Source organism: Cervus elaphus, chromosome 13 (genome assembly GCF_910594005.1).
Source record: "Cervus elaphus chromosome 13, mCerEla1.1, whole genome shotgun sequence".
Classification (NCBI taxonomy): domain Eukaryota; kingdom Metazoa; phylum Chordata; class Mammalia; order Artiodactyla; family Cervidae; genus Cervus; species Cervus elaphus.
In genome coordinates, this window is record NC_057827.1 from 35,211,936 (window position 1) to 35,234,442 (window position 22,507).

A 22,507-nucleotide genomic window follows, 5' to 3' on the forward strand; every position below is an offset into this window, starting at 1 on the left:
GTTTCCCTGTTTTTCACTATCTTCCTGAGTTTGCTCAAATTCATGTCCATTGAGTCAGTGATGCTATCTAACCAACTCATCCTCTGTCTTGCCCTTCTCCTCTTGCCATCAATCTTTCCCAGCATCAGGGTCTTTTCCAGTGAGTCGGCTCTTCACGTCAATCACCTTAGTTCATTCTAAACTTCTCCCTTTCCATATTGGTAAATCCTTTCTCTGAAAATGAGACATTTTACTCCCTTTATATTCAAAATCTTAACTTATTTTCTTAATATTTCTTATGCAACCAACCCACATCTGCCAGCTACTTCTAATCCCTGCTTTTTTAAACGAGGTGGGAGAACAAGAGAATAGAGAAGGAGCTCTAGTATTTTTAATGTTCTATAGGATTTTTTAATGTTCTATAGGACCTGTAGTCAGTTACCTTTTTCATATCTGATAGTAATGTTAGAAGTAATATTATCTTTTTCATCACTGATACTAGTTTCCATAGTTTCTAATTTCTTTTCTTGATTAACCACAGCAGCAGCTTCTGACTTTGCTGATGATGTCTGATATATGACAGTTCTATTTTATTAATTTCTACTCTTTATCATTTTCTTCCTTCTAATGTCTTTGGGTTTAGTCTACTTTTCCCCCCAACTTCTTGAGCTGGATATTCTAATCACTGGCTTTCAGCCTTTATTATATTCCAGAAATTATAAGCATTTTAGCACTATAAAGTTTCCTTCAGATATGACTTAGGCTCCATCTCAGATATATTATTTTTGTTATTCAGTTCAAAATATTTCCTAATTTCTACTATAATTTGTCCTCTGACCAGTAAATTACTCAGGTTATTATTGCTGAGGCTTCCCCCTAAGGACTTCTATCTTTTCCTGGATCATGCTCCTATCATTCTTCTGCTTAAGAATTCTTCACCTTCCCTAAGCTGTCTGTAGGTTTATTATTTATCACCTAGCTCTTCCAGTTATCCTCAGAGATATGAAAAGTCCCTCTACCCAAACATTTTTACCAGTGTATGACAAAAGAAATACAGGGTATTTGATAAAGAAATATAGGGTACACTCATCCAATATACAGATGAAATTAATCCACCATAGACAAAAGAATTCAAAAAATATGTTCAATATGGTAATCACTTTCCACACGTGGTTATCAAGTACATTAAAGGTAGCTACTCTGAACTTAGACTCTGACCAAAAAGAAAGAATATAAAATATCTTAATAATAATGATCACAGTAAAAAAATAATAATACTAATACTCATTACATGTTGAAATAATTTTTGATGTATTGGGTTAAATTTAAAATATTATGTAGGTTATTTTCATATGTTTCTTTTTGCCTTTTTAATGTAACAAGTAGGAAATTTAGAAGTACATTTGGGGCTTATGTTATATTTCTATTGGGCAGCATGGACAAGCTATAGTAATGTGGCAAATATAAAAAGATGAGATTTTTAAAATGATAAGTTTCTGATTCTACCCTTTGATCCAGTAACTAACTGTACAAGTAAAATATTAGGCAGAGGTTGGTTTTAAAAACACATGACACATATAAAAAAGACTGTAATTTTACTTGACACTAAACTCAAGTTGAGTAAATAGTTTGCTGAGTCAGAGGAAAAAGTGAATATGGCCTCACACTTCAATAATACAATTATAATAGCAACTATGAAAAGGCTGGGGTCTGATCAGCATAAGGTAAAACGAGACCACTTCCTCTGTGGGTTTTCTGTCTGTATGAAACATTTTTTTACTGCTAACTAGAATTTCCACTCTCTTTCTAGTTTGGGGAATTGGGTTTTTGCACAGACATAAAAGGAGAAGATCCTCCTGCTCTCTATTACTTGACAGTTAAGCACAGTAGTATGACTGGAACTTAACCAATCAGACTCACTTGCCTGGGACTCTGAATCTCAAGCAAGCAAGGCAAAGATAAAGAGGAAATGGTGGTATTTTTAAAAAAGAGCAATACATCCTAGCCAGATGTTTCTCTGCAAAACCTCCCTGGTTTCTGCCTATTTTCTAACCCTGATTCATGGGTTTTAGTATCAAATCTGTGACCTATCCTCTCAAAGAATTAATTTTTCTATTTAATCAGCTAGAGTCTAATTCTGTTGCTAGCTACTTGCTAGCCACTAAACCATGGTAAGCACAATTTAAGGAGGATAGATAGATAAAGTAGAACACAATAAACCAAGTGTGATAATAAGGAAGATTTTAACATCACATCATAGTAGGAACTACAGTAAGAATTGGATGACTAGGCTTAAAGACTAATGGGATGGTATGATAGACATCTTCATATAAGAGAGGTTGTCATAAAAGGGATTATATTATCTCCATATAAATACAAGTTATAGAACAAACAACGCTCAGTGAAAATGACAGATTTTCACCTGCCAGAGCTGTCTCAAAAAAAGAATTAGTTACCAGAGGGAATATGGTCAAGGGAAACTGTATAATGGGTAGGTGGATTAGACAACGTTACTAACAGTTCTAAGATTCTATGATTTACTCACCAAAATCAAATTTGTTAGAAACCCACTATGTGTCAAAACACTGAATCAATGAAATTCAAACCACAAGAGAGAGGTATTCAGTGATTTGAAACATTGATAGCATGCTAGCAAATGCTGCTCTTTAGCCTGAGTGAATTAAACAGAAGATTATTCCCTCAGATGTCCAATGTAACATTTATCATTGGTACTTTCTGACAGAAATTAATTATAATTTACAATCCCTCCTAAAGCAAATTTCTACCCTCTCCAGTCTTGTTTAGAAATCTTTATTCTAAAGAATGGGCTGAATAAGTAAAACTATTAGTGACAAAAGATGTTAAATAATGAGTAAATTTCAGAGGATTATCTAATGAATGAAGAAGTCACATAGTCTATTGTCAGTCACTCATTTTCAAGATAACACCGAGTTTAATGATTTGGTTGTGAACACAGCACAGAACCCAAGCCCCACTGCATTGACTCCTGGCCCACTGCTCTTTCTGCTAAGTCATACCTCCAAGATGTTCTATACCAGCAGCAAGAAAAATAAAAGGAAGAAAAGATAGGAATGAAAAAAGTTACTAGCAAATCCATTACCAAGAGAATGCTTCCCTCCAGTGTTTTTCATCAACACTTTTTATATTTACTACTAAACTGAAGCTTTCTGAAGTCAAATTCAAAAAATAATAATAATGGCTAGTCTTTTAAATAATCTTTAATTCTGCTAACATATATGTGAAATCATCAGTTTAAAAAGAAATACATTTGGAAAAGTAAATGTCTAAAATTTTACCAGCATTTCTAAGGCAAATGATACAAAGCTGAATATATCAAAGGCCATTATAATTATGCATGATGTAAAACCAGTTTCCATAATACAGGTTACCTGCATTCTGTTTATCAAATACAGCACTTGCACTGACACTAAGCCTGCAATAACAAAATACATTTCAAACTGACTGGATTTCACAGGAATCACTTCTAATTCAGTTTATCTGCACTCTAATTTTCCTCTTTAGAAAATCCAAAATCACATTACTGTGACACTACGTTCTACTCATCTCGCAAGGACTTTTTTCTTAGCACTGACTAGTTTTACACGAGAGTGGCAATGAAAATTTTACAGAAGAAAGATTTAAAAGCATAAGCCACTAAGATCCACTCCACGTCTGACAAAAGGGAATTGATGTCAAGTTTAGCTATGTGCAGACATTGCTTAATTGGCCATAGTTGCCATTTAAATGCATATGACAAAGAACTTTAAAGTGTATTCACTTTACCAGTATCATACTACTCTCATCTTACTGTAAAGACATGCCAGTCTCACTTTACTATAAAAGGCAACTTTCCAATTCTCCCAGAAGATGACTATCAGAAAATGACAGCCAGCTATAAAAACGGTTATTTGTTTTAAAAATATATTACTTTTCCATAATAAAGTATTGGACTCATGGTTTAGTATCAGTGGGCCTCAAAGACCTCAAAAACACTTTTCACTTACAAATGTTTCATTTTTAAACATACAGGTACACTTTGGAAACCAGACCCAAGACTAAAAAATATATGCCAAGTTATTCATAAATGAAATATAGTACCAACCTCACTTTAGTCATAAAAGTTATATTCTACTTTAAAAGACTCTCCTGACACAGAAGTACTGTTTATTTTCTTTCTAAGGTAATCTTATTGCCAAATCACTGGTAATGAAAGTTTTCTATGATCAGGAAAAGGAAAATTGTAAAAATTTAGTTGACTTCCTTTTCTCAATGTTACTAATACAATTCAAATTCTTTAATTAAATTCATTAACTTAAGCGACCTACTTTAGGGCACAGAAAGATTTAATTCAGAATAATTTCCTTTGAAAGTTTTCTACTGATTTCCCTTTTCACTGAAAGAAAAAAAGAAGAAGAAGAAACCCTCTAAAAGGCAAGAATATAAGCAGCTATATTTCTGATACAAGTTGGCACAGAGAAAGTACATTTGGTGGCTTAAACAACCTACTTTAAGGAATGTTTAGCTCACCGTTATCAGAAATGATCAGAGCGGTACCATGCAGCTGTAACCTGAGTCATGTTTTACGAACAAGGGAATACAAACAAGACAAGCAGCTGCAGCAGCCTCACAGTCACTGATGCACATCCTTCTCCTTACAGCTATGAAGGCTATTTTGTTAAGCAGGATGAAACAGAACAAAAGTGGCTCTGAAAGTAATGTTATAGGCATTCAGATAACTACATATGGATGTACAGCTAAAATTACCAATTAGTTTACCAATTGGCTGCAACGAATTCGATTGGTTTGTAACTAATTCCAGTTACTGGCGCACCGCAGGATGGTTGGCGCCATCCCTTTGTGCTCCTGACACACAATACCAGGTGCGCAGATCCCTGGGCCCAGACATCAGTATGGCCCTCCAACTCCGCTGCAGGAATGGTACAGTGGTGCACCTCTGTGATGATGGAAAAGTGGAAATAACCATCACAGGAGAAGTCAGGGATGAAGGGGCTCTTACGAAAAGAAAATGCTTTACAAAAAGTGAGACAAGTTCTAAAAAGCATTATTTTTTTAAAACTGCTAATCTAATGTTTAAAAAAGAAATCATCTGAAAGCAAAATGGCAAGTAAATCACTTTCAAAACTGTCTAATAATAGTATTCAGCCAGTTATCTTCATTCCTTTATCATTCACCTCTTTCCAATATCTCCCCGTAATTCTCAACATAAGCAAGCTGGAAAAAGAATACATACAAAATAGATTCAACAAATAAAAGCCTACCAAATGAAAATCTGCTAATGAAAAGCATTCTCCTATAATTTAATTCTTACCAGACTCTTTTTGGATAAATAAAATTTGCAGTTGCCTGGGCAGTGATACAAATATGTTGCTTCAGTGACTAACGAATTTTGAATCTCAACTCATTTGGAAGTTTCTGGACTAGATGCTCTTATGCTATTTCCCATTATGAAAACCGAGAGACCTATTGTGACTAAGCATAAGTAGACAAAAATGCTCAAAAAAATTATTATAATGCTCAAAATCAACATTGTTGTTGCTGTTCAATCGTGTCTGACTCTTTGCAACCTCACAGACTGCAACACACCAGGCTTCCGTGTCCTTCACCATCTCCCTGAGATTGCGCAAACTCAAGTCCATAGAGTCGATGACATCATCAAACCATCTCGTCCTCTGTTGTCCCCTTCTCCTGTCTTCAACTTTTCCCAACATCAGGGTCTTTTCCAGTGAGCTGGCTCTTCACATCAGATGGCCAAAGTATTGGAGCTTCAGCATCAGCATCAGTCTTTGCAATGAATATTCAGGGTGGATTTCCTTTGGGATTGACTGGTTTGATCGTGCAGTCCAAGGAACTCTCAAGAGTATTCTCCAACACCACAATTCGAAAGCATCAATGCTTCGGCATCCAGCTTTTCTTATGGTACAACTCTCATATCCATACATGACTAATGGAAAAACCATAGCTTTGACTATATGAACCTTTGTCGACAAAGTCATGTTTCTGCTTTTTAATATGCTGTCTAGGATTGTCATAGCATTTCTTCCAAGAAGCAAGCATCTTTTAATTTCATAGCTGCAGTCAGCATCTGCAGTGATTATGGAGCCCAAAAAAATAAAGTCTGTCACTGTTTCCATTTTTTCCCCATCTATTTGCCATGAAGTGATGGGACCGGATGTCATGACCTTTGTTTTCTGAATGCTGAGTTTTAAACCAGATTTTCACTTTCCTCTTTTACCTTCATTAAGTGGCTCTTCAGTTCGTCTTCACTTTCTGCCATTAGGGTGGTGTCATCTGAATATCTGAGTTTACGCTGGTTTCTCCCAGCAATCCTGATTCCAACTTGAGCTTCAATCAGCCCGGCATTTCGCATGATGTACTCTGCATGTAAGTTAAATAAGCAGGTTGATAATATACAGCCTTGATGTACTCTTTTCCCAACTTTGAACCAGTCTGTTGTTCCATGTCCGGTTCTAACTGTTGCTTCTTGACCTCCATACAGGTTTTTCAGAAGGCAGGTAAGGTGGTCTGGTATTCCTATCTCTTTAAGAATTTTCCACAGCTTGTTGTGACCCACACAGTCAAAGGCTTTAGCACAGTCAGTAAAGCAGAAGTAGATGTTTTTCTGGAACCCCCTTGCTTTTTCTATGATCCAGCGAATGTTGGCAATTTGATCTCTGGTTCCTCTGTTTTTTCTAAATCCAGCTTGTACACCTAGAAGTTCTCAGTTCATGTACTGTTAAAACCTGGCTTGAAGGATTTTGAGCATTCCCTTGCTAACTGACTATGTTCCAATATAAAATAAAAAGTTTAAAATTAAATTAAATTGAAAAAAATACAACACATATAATTAATAAAAAGATACTAAAATGTATAAAGCAAAAATTCCCAAAAATTCAAAGAGATATTGAAGAAATTGCAATAGTAGTGGGAAACTAAAATATTTCAGTGCCTGAGAGTTCAAGGACATTAAAAAAACAAGCTAATAATTTACAGTTGTAAATAGTAACTTTAAAAATATAAACATCAAATGGGTTGAATGCCCCAACCAAAAGACAAAGATTGGCTGAATGGATACAAAAACAAGACCCCTATATATGCTGTCTACAAGAGACCCACCTCAAAACAAGAGACACATACAGACTAAAAGTGAAGGGCTGGAAAAAAATATTTCATGCAAACGGAGACCAAAAGAAAGCAGGAGTCGCAATACTCATATCAGATAAAATAGACTTTCAAATAAAGGATGTGAAAAGAGACAAAGAAGGTCACTACATAATGATCAAAGGATCAATCAAAGAAGAAGATATAACAATTATAAATATATATGCACCCAACATAGGAGCACCGCAATATGTACGGCAAACGCTAACGAGTATGAAAGAGGAAATTAATAGTAACACAATAATAGTGGGAGACTTTAATACCCCACTCACAACTATGGATAGATCAACGAAACAGAAAATTAACAAGGAAACACAAACCTTAAATGACACAATGGACCAGCTAGACCTAATTGATATCTATAGGACATTTCACCCCAAAACAATCAACTTCACCTTTTTCTCAAGTGCACACGGAACATTCTCCAGAATAGATCACATCCTGGGCCATAAATCTGGTCTTGGAAAATTCAAAAAAATTGAAATCATTCCAGTCATCTTTTCTGACCACAGTGCAGTAAGATTAGATCTCAATTACAGGAAAAAAATTGTTAAAACTTCAAACATATGGAGGCTAAATAACACGCTTCTGAATAACCAACAAATCATAGAAGAAATCAAAAAAGAAATCAAAATATGTATAGAAATGAATGAAAATGAAAACACAACAACCCAAAACCTATGGGACACTGTAAAAGCAGTGCTAAGGGGAAGGTTCATAGCATTACAGGCTTACATCAAGAAACAAGAAAAAAACCAAATAAATAACCTAACTCTACACCTAAAGCAATTAGAGAAGGAAGAAATGAAGAACCCCAGAGTTAGCAGAAGGAAAGAAATCTTAAAAATCAGGGCAGAAATAAATGCAAAAGAAACTAAAGAGACCATAGCAAAAATCAACAAAGCTAAAAGCTGGTTTTTTGAAAAAATAAACAAAATTGACAAACCATTAGCAAGACTCATTAAGAAACAAAGAGAGAAAAACCAAATTAACAAAATTAGAAATGAAAATGGAGAGATCACAACAGACAACACTGAAATACAAAGGATCATAAGAGACTACTACCAGCAGCTCTATGCCAATAAAATGGACAACTTGGATGAAATGGACAAATTCTTAGAAAAGTATAACTTTCCAAAACTGAACCAGGAAGAAATAGAAGATCTTAACAGACCCATCACAAGCAAGGAAATCGAAACTGTCATCAAAAATCTTCCAGCAAACAAAAGCCCAGGACCAGATGGCTTCACAGCTGAATTCTACCAAAAATTTAGAGAAGAGCTAACACCTATCTTACTCAAACTCTTCCAGAAAATTGCAGATGAAGGTAAGCTTCCAAACTCATTCTATGAGGCCACCATCACCCTAATTCCAAAACCAGACAAAGATGTCACAAAAAAAGAAAACTACAGGCCAATATCACTGATGAACATAGATGCAAAAATCCTTAACAAAATTCTAGCAAACAGAATCCAACAACATATTAAAAAAATCATACACCATGACCAAGTGGGCTTTATCCCAGGAATGCAAGGATTCTTTAATATCCGCAAATCAATCAATGTAATACACCACATTAACAAATTGAAAGATAAAAACCATATGATTATCTCAATAGATGCAGAGAAAGCCTTTGACAAAATTCAACACTCATTTATGATTAAAACTCTCCAAAAAGCAGGAATAGAAGGAACATACCTCAACATAATAAAAGCTATATATGACAAACCCACAGCAAGCATCACCCTCAATGGTGAAAAATTGAAGGCATTTCCCCTGAAATCAGGAACAAGACAAGGGTGCCCACTCTCTCCACTACTATTCAACATAGTGTTGGAAGTTCTGGCCACAGCAATCAGAGCAGAAAAAGAAGTAAAAGGAATCCAGATAGGAAAAGAAGAAGTAAAACTCTCACTGTTTGCAGATGACATGATCCTCTATATAGAAAACCCTAAAGACTCTACCAGAAAATTACTAGAGCTAATCAATGAATATAGTAAAGTTGCAGGATATAAAATTAACACACAGAAATCCCTTGCATTCCTATATACTAACAATGAAAAAACAGAGAAATTAAGGAAACAATACCATTCACCATTGCAACAAAAAGAATAAAATACTTAGGAGTATATCTACCTAAAGAAACAAAGAACCTATACATAGAAAACTATAAAACACTGATGAAAGAAATCAAAGAGGACACAAACAGATGGAGAAACATACCGTGTTCATGGATTGGAAGAATCAATATTGTCAAAATGGCTATTCTACCCAAAGCAGTCTATAGATTCAATGCAATCCCTATCAAGCTACCAACGGTATTTTTCACAGAACTAGACCAAAGAATTTCACAATTTGTATGGAAATACAAAAAACCTCGAACAGCCAAAATAATCTTGAGAAAGAAGAATGAAACTGGAGGAATCAACCTGCCTGACTTCAGACTCTACTACAAAGCCACAGTCATCAAGACAGTATGGTACTGGCACAAAGACAGAAATATAGATCAATGGAACAGAATAGAAAGCCCAGAGATAAATCCACGAACCTATGGACCCCTTATCTTTGACAAAGGAGGCAAGGATATACAATGGAAAAAAGACAACCTCTTTAACAAGTCGTGCTGGGAAAACTGGTCAACCACTTGTAAAAGAATGAAACTAGAACACTTTCTAACACCATACACAAAAATAAACTCAAAATGGATTAAAGATCTAAATGTAAGACCAGAAACTATAAAACTCCTAGAGGAGAACATAGGCAAAACACTCTCCGACATAAATCACAGCAAGATCCTCTATGACCCACCTCCCAGAATATTGGAAATAAAAGCAAAACTAAACAAATGGGACCTAATGAAACTTAAAAGCTTTTGCACTACAAAGGAAACTATAAGCAAGGTGAAAAGACAGCCCTCAGATTGGGAGAAAATAATAGCAAATGAAGCAACAGACAAAGGATTAATCTCAAAAATATACAAGCAACTCCTGCAGCTCAATTCCAGAAAAATAAATGACCCAATCAAAAAATGGGCCAAAGAACTCAACAGACATTTCTCCAAAGAAGACATACAGATGGCTAACAAACACATGAAAAGATGCTCAACATCACTCATTATCAGAGAAATGCAAATCAAAACCACAATGAGGTACCATTACACGCCAGTCAGGATGGCTGCTATCCAAAAGTCTACAAGCAATAAATGCTGGAGAGGGTGTGGAGAAAAGGGAACCCTCTTACACTGTTGGTGGGAATGCAAACTAGTACAGCCGCTATGGAAAACAGTGTGGAGATTTCTTAAAAAACTGGAAATAGAACTGCCATATGACCCAGCAATCCCACTTCTGGGCATACACACTGAGGAAACCAGATCTGAAAGAGACACATGTACCCCAATGTTCATCGCAGCACTGTTTATAATAGCCAGGACATGGAAGCAACCTAGATGCCCATCAGCAGATGAATGGATAAGGAAGCTGTGGTACATATACACCATGGAATATTACTCAGCCATTAAAAAGAATTCATTTGAACCAGTCCTAATGAGATGGATGAAGCTGGAGCCCATTATACAGAGTGAAGTAAGCCAGAAAGATAAAGAACATTACAGCATACTAACACATATATATGGAATTTAGAAAGGTGATAACGATAACCCTATATGCAAAACAGAAAAAGAGACACAGAAATACAGAACAGACTTTTGAACTTTGTGGGAGAATGTGAGGGTGGGATATTTCAAAAGAACAGCATGTATACTATCTATGGTGAAACAGATCACCAGCCCAGGTGGGATGCATGAGACAAGTGCTCGGGCCTGGTGCACTGGGAAGACCCAGAGGAATCGGGTGGAGAGGGAGGTGGGAGGGGGGGATCGGGATTGGGAATACATGTAAATCCATGGCTGATTCATATCAATGTATGACAAAACCCACTGGAAAAAAAAATTAAAAAACAAACAAACAAACAAAAAAAAAAAATAAACATCAATTTTTATCTATAGAGAATCCACTCTACCTACTCCTATCTTGTCCAAAGGATATTTGCAAATACTTAACTTCTTTACTTTCTCCACATCTATCAGGCTTCTGTGATAGCCATTTCTTTTCCCATGAAACTTCAGTTCCATGGTCCACTAGTCCAACTATTCCCTTAACCTCTTCAATACTTTACTTAATGAAATTCCACTGAATCTGCCTAAAAAATACCAACCCATAATTAATTCATCTACCCACCATCTTTGGGGATTTTTAGCAAGTGACTGAATGCTAGTAAGTATTCAGTCAGGGTAGAGGGGAATCACATAACTGTGTAGATGTGTCTTTACCCCAACAATGTATGTAGCCTCATTGCTTCACACAGACATTTAACATCTATTTACAGAGTATTTACTGTGTTCCAGTTCCAGTTTCAAGACAGTGTGGTTTCTGTCTTCTGGGAGCTTAATGTCTAGTAAGGGAGACAGATATGAAAACAACAAAATAAACAATTATATAGTTTCAACTGTGATAAAATGTTTCTAGAGAAAGTATGCTATGAGAGTACAGTCAGGCCATACGTGCCCAAGCAGAACCCATGGATATCCAGGGCTGAATGTATTACATCATTTTATAAAAGGGGCATGAGCATCCGTGGATATTGGTATCCACATGGCAAGGGCAGGAGAGGTGTCTTGGAACCAATCCCATGCAGACACTGAGTGTGAACTCTGTATTAGCAGGGAACCTGATTTAGTCTGAAACATGATAACCTCCCCTGAGAAAGTGACACTTAAATTGAAACCTATACTAGGAATGGGAGTTAGGTAAAACGGATGGGGGAGGTGAAGAGGTGCTGGGCAAGAAGAGTGAGGAGAAAATATCTTGGCAAAAAAATCAGAATGTGGGAGGATCTCAAGACTTGCGAGCACCTGGCATGTTTGAGTTAGAAAGAAGGCTGGTTTAAATGAGGCAGAAGGGAGGAGACAAGAGTGGTGTGAAATGAGGTTTACACAAATCAACTCACTCAAGATTTGAAGGTCATGCTGGAGATTTTAATGCACAGAGCAAAGGGAAACTTTTGAGGAGCTATAATCAAAGAAATCAGAGCTCATATTTGTTGTTTTTTTAAGTATCAGTTTGCCTATTGTATAGAGAATGGATTGGAAGGATGCAGGGAGTCCTGCTAAAAGATTTCAATTGTGATCCAGGGACTTTACTAATATAATGGCAGCTTGGACTAGAATGGTAGCAGTAGAGAATAAGAGAATTGGCAGATTGGAAAGATTTAGGAGCTAATATTCAAAGACTATTAAAAAGCAGAGACATTACTTTGCCAACAAAGGTCCATCTAGTCAAAGCTATGGGTTTTCCAGTATGGATGTGAGAGTTGGACTATAAAGAAAATTGAGCACCAAAGAATTGATGCTTTTGAACTGTGGTGCTGGAGAAAACTCTTGAGAGTCCCTTAGACAGCAAGGAGATAAAACCAGTCCATCCTAAAGGAAATCAGTCCTGAATATTCATTGGAAGGACTGATGCTGAAGTTGAAACTCCAATACTTTGGCCACCTGATGCAAAGAACTGACTCATATGAAAAGACCCTGATGCTGGGAAAGGTTGAAGTCAGGAGGAGAAGGGGACAACAGAGAATGAGATGGTTGGATGGCATCACCAACTCAATGGACATGAGTTTGAGTAAGCTCCAGGAGTTGGTGATGGACAGGGAAGCCTGGTGTGCTGCAGTCCATTGGGTCGCCAAGAGTCAGACACGACTGAGCAACTGAACTGAACTGAACTCAAAGAGGTCCATTCACTGGACAGTGGCTAGTGTGGGGTGAAGGGAGGAAGATGGAGGGACTCCCTGCCAATTCAGGGAAGAAAAATATATCTCCAGGTTTAGGGTAGAGGGAGTCATCATGAACTTGTTTCTATATACATCAGTTTGACATGCTTATGAAATATCCAAGTGGAGATGCCAACTAGGCTAGCTGAATATACAAGTCTGAAAATCAGAAGAAAGGTATAGGCTAGAGATATAAACTGAAGAAATCATCAGGAAATCAACAATAAATTAAGCCATGGCATGGAGAAAACGCAGAGGGAGAAACTAATAGTGAGAATAAAACAAGCCTTAATGAATTCCCGAAAGCTAAAGGAAAGGTGGAGAAGGAAAAGCCAACAAAAGGAAGCAGAGGCAGCAACCAACAAAGAAGGAAGAAAACTAGCAGTGGTGGTTCTATAAAAGCCAAAGTGCTGTAAGGGGAGTGGTCACAGTGTGAAATGCTACTCAGAGGTCAAGGGAGGGACTGAAAACATCCACTGGGCTGACCAACACGGAGTGACATTAATAAGAGTTTCACAGGAGCTCTGATACAAGAAGACTCTAATCAGGAAAACTGAACATACAAGAAAGAGAAGAATTTCCAGTCTCAACTGTGACCACCAAGGTTTCTAGGCAACCCTGTGGCTTCCAAAAGTCTGCCCTTTCATTCTCCATCACAGTTATTTCAGATCTTTCCACCCTCTTCCAACACCACACCTTCTACTTCTTGAAAATATAAAAGGGCAAAGAACCCCTCAAATGGAATTTCAAATTCTTATCACAAGTTTCTGCCTTGATCCCATCTGTTCCTATCCCTCTTGAATGCCACGCTTTCTCTCAACTGCAGTCATTCTTAACCTATGTACCACTCCTACTTCTTCCATGGCCTCTGGGACATTCCTATTTTCTTATATACTTCCTGCTTCTACAATGATTCTTCTCTGTCCTGGATCTATATTCCCCTATCTTCATCTGTGACTTCTCCTTTCATCTAACTATAAAATTTATTTTCTTTTTATAGTATGTTATACTTTTCTAAGCATTTTCTCACATCTCATTTTGATCTTGACTTAACTTGTTGAAATGAGAAGTCTCAACTATTGAGATACAAACATGGAATACTTTTATCTTTTTCCACAAATAACTAGCTACTCAGTTGAATCCTAAACCTGCTGAGTATGCTCAGTGAAATCCACAATTTTTCAGTCACATTCAATTATCAAAGTTTGATTTTTAAATCCTATCTTCAGACAACCTGCCTATTGTTGTCTGACAACCTAGCACAAGTGAGAATTAGATGGCCTTTATCAGATGCCTGTGGTGGGGAAAAACATGGCTTATTTTCACGGAGTCTTTCCCCTCTTCCTCCTCTGTACCCCTTAACACTATCCTACATTCACAAACTTATGTCCCTGCCATAAGTGGCAGTTGTGGGAACAGAGCAATATTCCACTTACCAGATATTAGTGATGGATCTTCAAACAGTCATCAGCCCATTAGCTCATCAGACTAAGATGATGCTGACCAACAACAGAGTCAAGTGCTGCCAGGCAGAGATGAGTCCCTAATCCTTCTCTGGAACAATGTGAAGTGAGTAGTCCCTACTGATCTCTGCAGTACATGGTAATTTCTGCACAGGGAGCACTCGTGGTTCTCTAGGCAGTGGTCAGGTTCACCCTGGCTCCCTTGCCCAAAGCAAGATCTGCCTCAACTCCATCAGACTTTGGTATATTCTACTGATACCTAACCAAGTATCCTCACAGGAAGTCCCTATTACTCCAACAACCTCACCAATGTCTAAAATCCTTCCCTCACAGAAATTATCAGATGCACTGGGGGTCCTCTTTACTCGATCAGTGACAAGTCCCATCCTAACTCCTTCCAAAGAAAGCTTACTACCCTGAAGTCCCTCTAAGCTCAGCTGGCATGAGCTACTCCAGCAAGCTTGTTATGCTACGAAATCTCTAAGGGAGATGCAGATACCAGTCTCTATATTCCACGGGGCCCCCAGTACCCCAGAGCCACACATCCAGTTCCCCGCAGGCTGAAATGGAAAACAAGGAGTGGAGACTACACCCCAACAATATGATTTTTCTTAAAACATAAAAAAAGTTTTACAGCTGATAGTTAACAATATTAATTGTGACAAACAAAGCATAAACTTGGATGATTTCAATCACTGTTCATTCTGAAACCTGTTTCTGTTGAGTCATATTTTTAAGTTAGTCTAAAACATATTTTGGCAGTTTCCAATTTTATAGGAAACACAGCTATTGTTTCAACATATAACTTTGCTTTGACTCTTCATGTGTTTCAAAGGTTAAATAATGAATTCCAGGATTTTTAACCATGTTCACTGTAGAAACAGAAGCTGCCTCTGTAATCTTTCTATGAAGATGTATCATCCTGATTTTTCTCAAAAATAATTTTATTTAGTATAAATACAGCATATAGTTTGTATCTACTAAAAGGCCAGGCTTTCTAGAGAATTTTCAGAGACAGATTATGCTATGTGTCTGTTTAACATCCTATTACAAACACAAGGTTATCTAAAATTAGAAAACACACCTTACAACGACATCCCAATCCCACCCAGAGTTGTTTACGGTTAGCCATCAATCTCACTTTCCCCTCACCAAAGCTGATGAGGAGAGTGACAAGTATCTCAATAGAAAAGGGGCAATGTCCAATTAAAGACATTAAACATGAAACCAAAGAATGTGAAAATCTCACTAATGCCACCTACAGTACCAATGGAGAATGCAGTCAAGAGAGATCTTTAAATAAATTGTGTGTGTGTGTGTGTGTGTGTACCTATCCTTTAATTTCTCGCCTAGGACTATATATCAAGACAATTTTCTACCAAATCTTGCACAGAATATAAAAGTACACAATTAGGTAACTCAAACAACAACAAGGGTAATCTTAAAAAATCAAAACAAAGAAAAACCTGATGCATTCACAGAAGCCAACTGTAGAATCGTGGCTGCAAGTGATAGGGGAGATAGGGAGATGCTGGTAAAGGGTACAAACTTCAGTTTTAAGACGAGTACGTTCTGAGGATGTAGGGTATAGCACGGAGATTATAGTTAATACTGAAGGACTGTATACAGAGGTAAATAAAAGTTAGATAGAGCAAAAACTGGTGAATCTGACATTAAATGGATTTCAAAAACTTAAAGCAAACCTTACCTTACATTCCACCACACTCTGATCTGATTCACAAGTCACGTAGATTTCATCTACTGCCCGGCGAAGGTTGTCAAAAAGAAACGCCCAGTATCGAGCTCTTAGATCAACTTTCCGAGGGTGTCTTGTTTTAGTGGGACTTTTATCAAAGTGTTTATCTCCAGTTGTAGATGATGTCATTTTACAGTCTACTGTAGTGTTCTGAGGAAATGAAACATGAAAAAAAAATGTTTGATGCCTCCAGGAACTAGATTTTTTTATAAATCACATTTTTCAACATAAATACTTAAAAACATGATGTCCTTCTTTTCACATTACATCACACTGAATTCACCAAAACAAAGCTTCTCATTTTAAATAAAACCAGCAGGTTTGTAATATCAATTACATGTCTCATTGAAAATTAGGATGATTTTAATGATGACTAGACTCTTGGTCGAAAAAGAGCACTAAAAGGGCTCCTGGTTTACTAAAATACATGTATGGCACATTTAAATACATTAACAAATAATAGATAACCATTTCATCATTGTGAAGTTGCTGGCATATATTATTTTCATTTAGAAATGACATATTCTCTACTTACATTCAGTTACTTAACTTCATCTTAAACCATTTTTCCACTAAAAGTAAAAATCAACATACAAATACGAAACAATTTACTAGAAAAGAATACTGATGAATAAAACCAAGCATCAGCTGCAAAGCAGATTCACCAAGTAAAGTAACTACAGCATTCATATGACCCAGTCTTTCCTCGGTAGTACAGGCAGATTTTGGAAATACAAGATTATATTCTATACTTTTACAGACTACCAAAGAATCATTCCACCACAAACATGAGTAAGTAGTTTATAGGAAGACTTGAACCTTCTCACTAGAAGTACAAACGAGTTGCTTTTCTCTCTGTGGCTACTTAAACTGATAAGTAAATAAATACTTGTACCACAGTTAGAACAGCAAACAATCCCAAGTTGCTTTGGGTTGTCCTGTGTGTGTGTAAACCATTCCTATTAGCTTGTCTGTTTTCCCTTCTTCATATAAGAGTCCCAGAGTGAAGAACACCCAAAGTAGAAGTTAATAGGCTTCAGTGTTGTTTTATGCTTTGGCCTTCAAAGTAACAGTGGTTTCTATACTTCAAAACTCTTTTATAGCCAACCTTCGGCTTATACAGAATCTTCATTACCAAAAGGCAAGCAAACAAAACATTTACACACACAAAGACACACACTCTTAAGAGGCTGAGATGGAGCTACTCATCCTCCTTCCACAGTCCCTCATCCAGATGAAGGCTGTCAGACACAGCAAATAAAAATTTGTAAATATTTTATCTGACAGTCCTAATCCAGGCCCAGATTCTCAACACTCAAGCAATAAAATTTAAAGTAATCATCAACAACCCACAAAACCTTTGCCTTAATGGCTCTCCAAGTACTTTCCAACTCTAGTAGTAATGATCTAATTATGATAGTAAATATCCCCTTACACAAATTTTAAAATATGTATTATTAGCTGCACTTTACAGCTTAGAAAACTGAGATTTAGAAACTGGTTTGTCCAAGATCACAGAGCCACAGGAGACCATCTTCCAGTTAGAGCTCTGCAATTACACCACTGACTTCCCGTTACACTGCACCCCAAGGCCCTGTGCTAACAGCCCTTTACCAGATATTCCAGACCACCTCATTTCTCTATATATATTTCACACAACCTTAAAATTCACTTGAATTTTCCTGAATTATACTTCCATCACAAACTTTTTCTAGAATAATCGGTGAAGCACAAGTAGCTTCCTGTGAATTCAGATAATAATCACATGAAATTCTCAAAAATATTCTAACCCATCTTTACCCATTTATGTCTTTACCCTATCATGTACATATGGATATTGTTCAAATACTTTAACCAACCTTTCTTAAAATGCATAATAGGCAAAACTGCTTTCAGGTTAAGATGTTTCTATTCTCTGTGATTGCTCTATGTGAGACTTCTATTAAGAAAGACTCTAGAAAGGAACAAATTACATCTAGGTAATTCCATCTGAAGGGCAATGTACTATGCAAATCTGACATTTAAGTTTGACAAAAATAGCAATACTTTATATGTGCACATTTATTTTATGAACGGCTTTTTTTAATTGCAGGATAATTGCTTTATGCTTTCCCTGGTGGCTCAGTAGTAAAGAATCAGCCTGCCAAACAGGAGATGCAGGTTTGATCCCTGGGTCGGGAAGATACCCTGGAGAAGGAAATGGCAACCTGCTCCAGTGTTTCTGCCTGAGAAATCCCATGAACAGTGAAGCCTGGAAGGGCTACAGTCCATGGGGTCGTAAAGCAACTTAGCAACTAAACAACAACAGATTTACAGTACTGTGTTGGTTTCTGCTTATAACAACATGAACCAGCTGTAAGTGTATATATATGCCCTTGCTGCTGAGGCTCCCTCCTGCTGCCTACGCCGCCCCTCCAGGTCATCACAGAGCACCACGCTAAGCTCCCTGCACGCTACAGCCGCTTCCCGCTTGCTAGCTATTTCACACATCGTAGTGTACATACGGCAATGCTGCTCTCTCAATCTGTCCCACCCTCTTGAAAACATATCATTTAATGTTCAAACAAAGTCTTAATATGAAGACGGGACAAATATTATTATCCCTATTTTGTACATGATAAAACTAAGGCTTAGTAAGATTCATTTTTTTGAGCCAGTGAAAAGGCTGAATGACAGAACTGGGACCAGAACCTAGAGTTCCAACTTCTGCTTCACTGTTCACAGCGTATTTCACAAAGCACCTGGCCCACAGTAAGTACCCACAAAATGTTAGCTATGATTAGAGGGGGAAAGATACAGAGGAAAAGAAATATGCTCAAAGAAAAATGTGAATAAACTAATGGCAAAATTGCCAAACTTCTGAAGAAAGGTAGAAGAGACATGTCAAATTGTCTGATAAGTCTGTATAAAGTTTCAAAATATAGGGTTCTTTACCAACCACTGATAAAAATAATAGCAGTGATAATAATAACTGCAGCAGCTCTTAACATTCATGGCATGCTTGCTATGTGCCAGGCACTGTGTTAAGTGCTTTCCATATAGCTATATTTCATTTAATCTTTGAAGTAATTTTTATCATAGTTACTATTTTTTATTTACTTATTTACTGGCTGTGCTGGGTCTTCATTGCTTTGTGGGCTTCTCTCTAGTTGTGACAAGTAGAGGTCACTCTCTAGTGAGTGAGCTTCAGCAGCTGCAGCTCCCAGGCTCTGGGTACAGTCTCAATAGTTGTCATGCCCAGGCTTACTTGCCCCAAGACATGTGGGACCTTTCCTGACCACGGATTGAACCCACGTCTCCTGCTTTAGCAGGGAGATTCTTTACCACTGAGCCACCAGGGAAGCCCATCGTAGTTACAACTATTAGCTCCATTTTTTACAGGAGAAAACTTAGGTGTAGCTAAATTAAATGATAAACCCAAAGTCTCACACTAAGAGACAAAGGCAAGATTCAAAATTAGGTAACCATTTCCTTGCCAACATCTGCTGGATCATCACAAAAGCAAGAGAGTTCCAGAATAATATCTACTTCTGCTTTACTGAAAAACATCTACTTTCTGCTTTGACTACGCCAAAGCCTTTGACTGTGTGGATTACAACAAATTGTGGATAATTCTTAAATAGATGAGAATACCAGGCCATCTGACCTGCCTCCTGAGAAATCTGTATGCAGGTCAAGAAGCAAGAGTTAGAACTGGACATGGAACAACAGACGGGTTCCCAATCAGGAAACGAGTACGTCAAAGCTGTGTATTGTCACCCTGCTTATTTAACTTATATGCAGAATACATCATGCCAAATGCTGGGCTGGATGAAGCACAAGCTGGAATCAAGATTGCCAGGAGGAATATCAATAACCTCAGATATGCAGATGACATCACCCTTATGGCAAAAAGAGAAGAAGAATTAAAGAGCCTCTACATGGAAATGAAAGAGGAGAGTGAAAAAGTTGGCTTAAAGCTCAACATTCAGAAAACTAAGATTATGGCATCCAGTCCCATCACTTCATGGCAAATAGATGGGGAAACAACGGAAACAGAGAGAGACTTTATTGTTGTGGACTCCAAAATCACTGCAGATGGTGACTGCAGCCATGAAATTAAAAGATGCTTGCTCATTGGAAGAAAAGCTATGACAATCCTAGACAGCATATTAAAAAGCAGAGACATTACTTTACTCACAAAGGTCTGTCTAGTCAAAGCTATGGGTTTTCCAGTAGTCATGTATGGATATGAGAGTTGGACTATAAAGAAAGCTGAGCACCAGAGAATTGATGCTTTTGAACTGTGGTGTTGGAGAAGACTCTTGAGAGCCCCTTGGACTGCAAGGAGATCCAACCAGTCCATCCTAAAGGAAATCAGTCCTGAATATCCATTGGAAGGACTGATGCTAAAGCTAAAACTCCAATGCTTTGGCCACCTGATGCAAAGAATCGACTCACTGGAAAAGACCCTGATGCTGGGAAAGACTGAAGGCAGGAGAAGGGGACGACAGAGGATGAGATAGTTGGATGGCATCACCGATGTGATGGACTTGAGTCTGAGTAGGCTCCAGGAGTTGGTGATGGACAGGACAGGACAGGGAAACCTGGGGTGCTGTAGTTCATGGAGTTGGACACGACTGAGTGATTGAACTGATCTCATTGCTATGGCTTACTGTGCCTGTTTCCAAGACATGCAACAGAAGACAAAGCGATCTAAACTTTTGGAAAAAGCTAAACACAACTGAACTTCATGTTTTAAATAAAATTCAAAATAACAAATGCTATATACTAATTTAATCAATCACTTTTGAGAGAAAACAAGGAAGAAAGAAAAGAAAAAGAGAGGGAAAGGGGAAGGAGAAAACTGAGATTTCTCACTTCCCTCTCTTAGAACTCTTGTCAACTCCCCCTGATAACCTGACAAAACCTATGGACCTAAACATCTGGCAACAACTGATCTTTTTACTGTCTCCATATTTCGTCTTTTCCAAAACATCTTAAGGTTGGAATCATATAGTATGTAACCTTTTCAGATTGGCTTCTTTTCCTTAATAATACACAATTAATTTCCTCTATGTCTTTTCACGGCCTGATAGATCATTTCTTTCTAGAGCTGAATAATATTCCATTGTCTAGATGTACCACGGTTTATTTATCCATTCATCTACTGAATAACATCTTAGTTGCTTCCAAGTTTTGCCAAGAAGGCTGCTATAAATCCATGTACATGTTTTGGTGTAGACGTAAGTTTTCAACTCATCTTCATCTATACCAAAGGCATGACTGTTGAATCACGAGGTAAGATTATATTTACTTTTGTAAGAAACTGCCAAACTGTATTCCCAAGTGGCTGAATTCTCACTCTGAATTCTCACCAGTATTGAATGAGAGTTTCTGTGGCTCTTCATCCTCACCAGCAATTGGAGTTGTCAGAGTTCCCGATTTTGGTCATTCTAATAGGTGTGTGATGGTAGCTCATTGTTTTAATTTGCATTCCTGATAGCAAATGATGCGGCATACCTTTTCACATGCTATTGGTACATCCTCTTTGGTGAGTTGGTTGTTAAGGTCTTCAGCTCATTTTTCAATCAGGTTGTTTCTTACTGTTGAGTTAAGAGTTCTTTGTATATTTTGGGTAACAGTTACCTCATGTTACCGGATGTTATTGGACATCTTTTATTGGATGTCTTTTTCCAAATACATTCTCCCAAGTCTGTGACTTACCTTCTCATTCTTTTGACATCATCTTTTGCAGAAGTTTTTAATTTTAATGAAATCCAGCTTATCAATGATTTCTTTCAGGAATTATGCCTTTGTTACTGTACCTAAAGTCATTACCATACCCAAGGTCTTTTAGGTTTTCTCCAACATTATCAGCTAGGAGTTTTACACTTCTACATTTAAGGTCAATGGTTCATTTTGAGTTAATTTTTTGTGAAGAATGTAAGGTCTGTGTCTGGATTCTTTTTTTTTTTTTTTTCATATAAATATCCAGTTGTTCCAGCACTATTTGTTGAAAAGACTTATTTTTGCACCACTGTATCGGCTTTGCTCCTTTGTCAAAGGTCAGTTGATTACTATGTGGGTCATATTATGACTATTATTTCTATTCTGTTCCATATATCTATTTGTCTTTTCTTCTCCAATATCACCCTGCCTTGATTACTGTGGCTTTATTTAAGTCTTGCAGTTGGTTGGTGTCAGTCTTCCAATTTTGTTCTTCTCCTTCAATACTGTGATGCCTATTCTGTGTCTTTTGCTTTGCCATATACACATTAGAAAAAGTTTACTGATATCTATAAAA

General features: G+C 37.3%; 1 protein-coding gene across 2 annotated transcripts in view; it reads right to left on the minus strand.

The window, feature by feature from the left end:
- SCAPER (S-phase cyclin A associated protein in the ER) overlaps window positions 1-22,507 on the minus strand; it is a 400,216-nt gene that overhangs the window by 326,932 nt on the left and 50,777 nt on the right. For both annotated transcript variants that reach the window (XM_043921754.1, XM_043921755.1), the window contains exon 5: window positions 16,174-16,371. In XM_043921754.1, coding sequence (XP_043777689.1) covers window positions 16,174-16,371 — 198 coding nt within the window. The remainder of the gene's footprint in view (window positions 1-16,173; window positions 16,372-22,507) is intronic.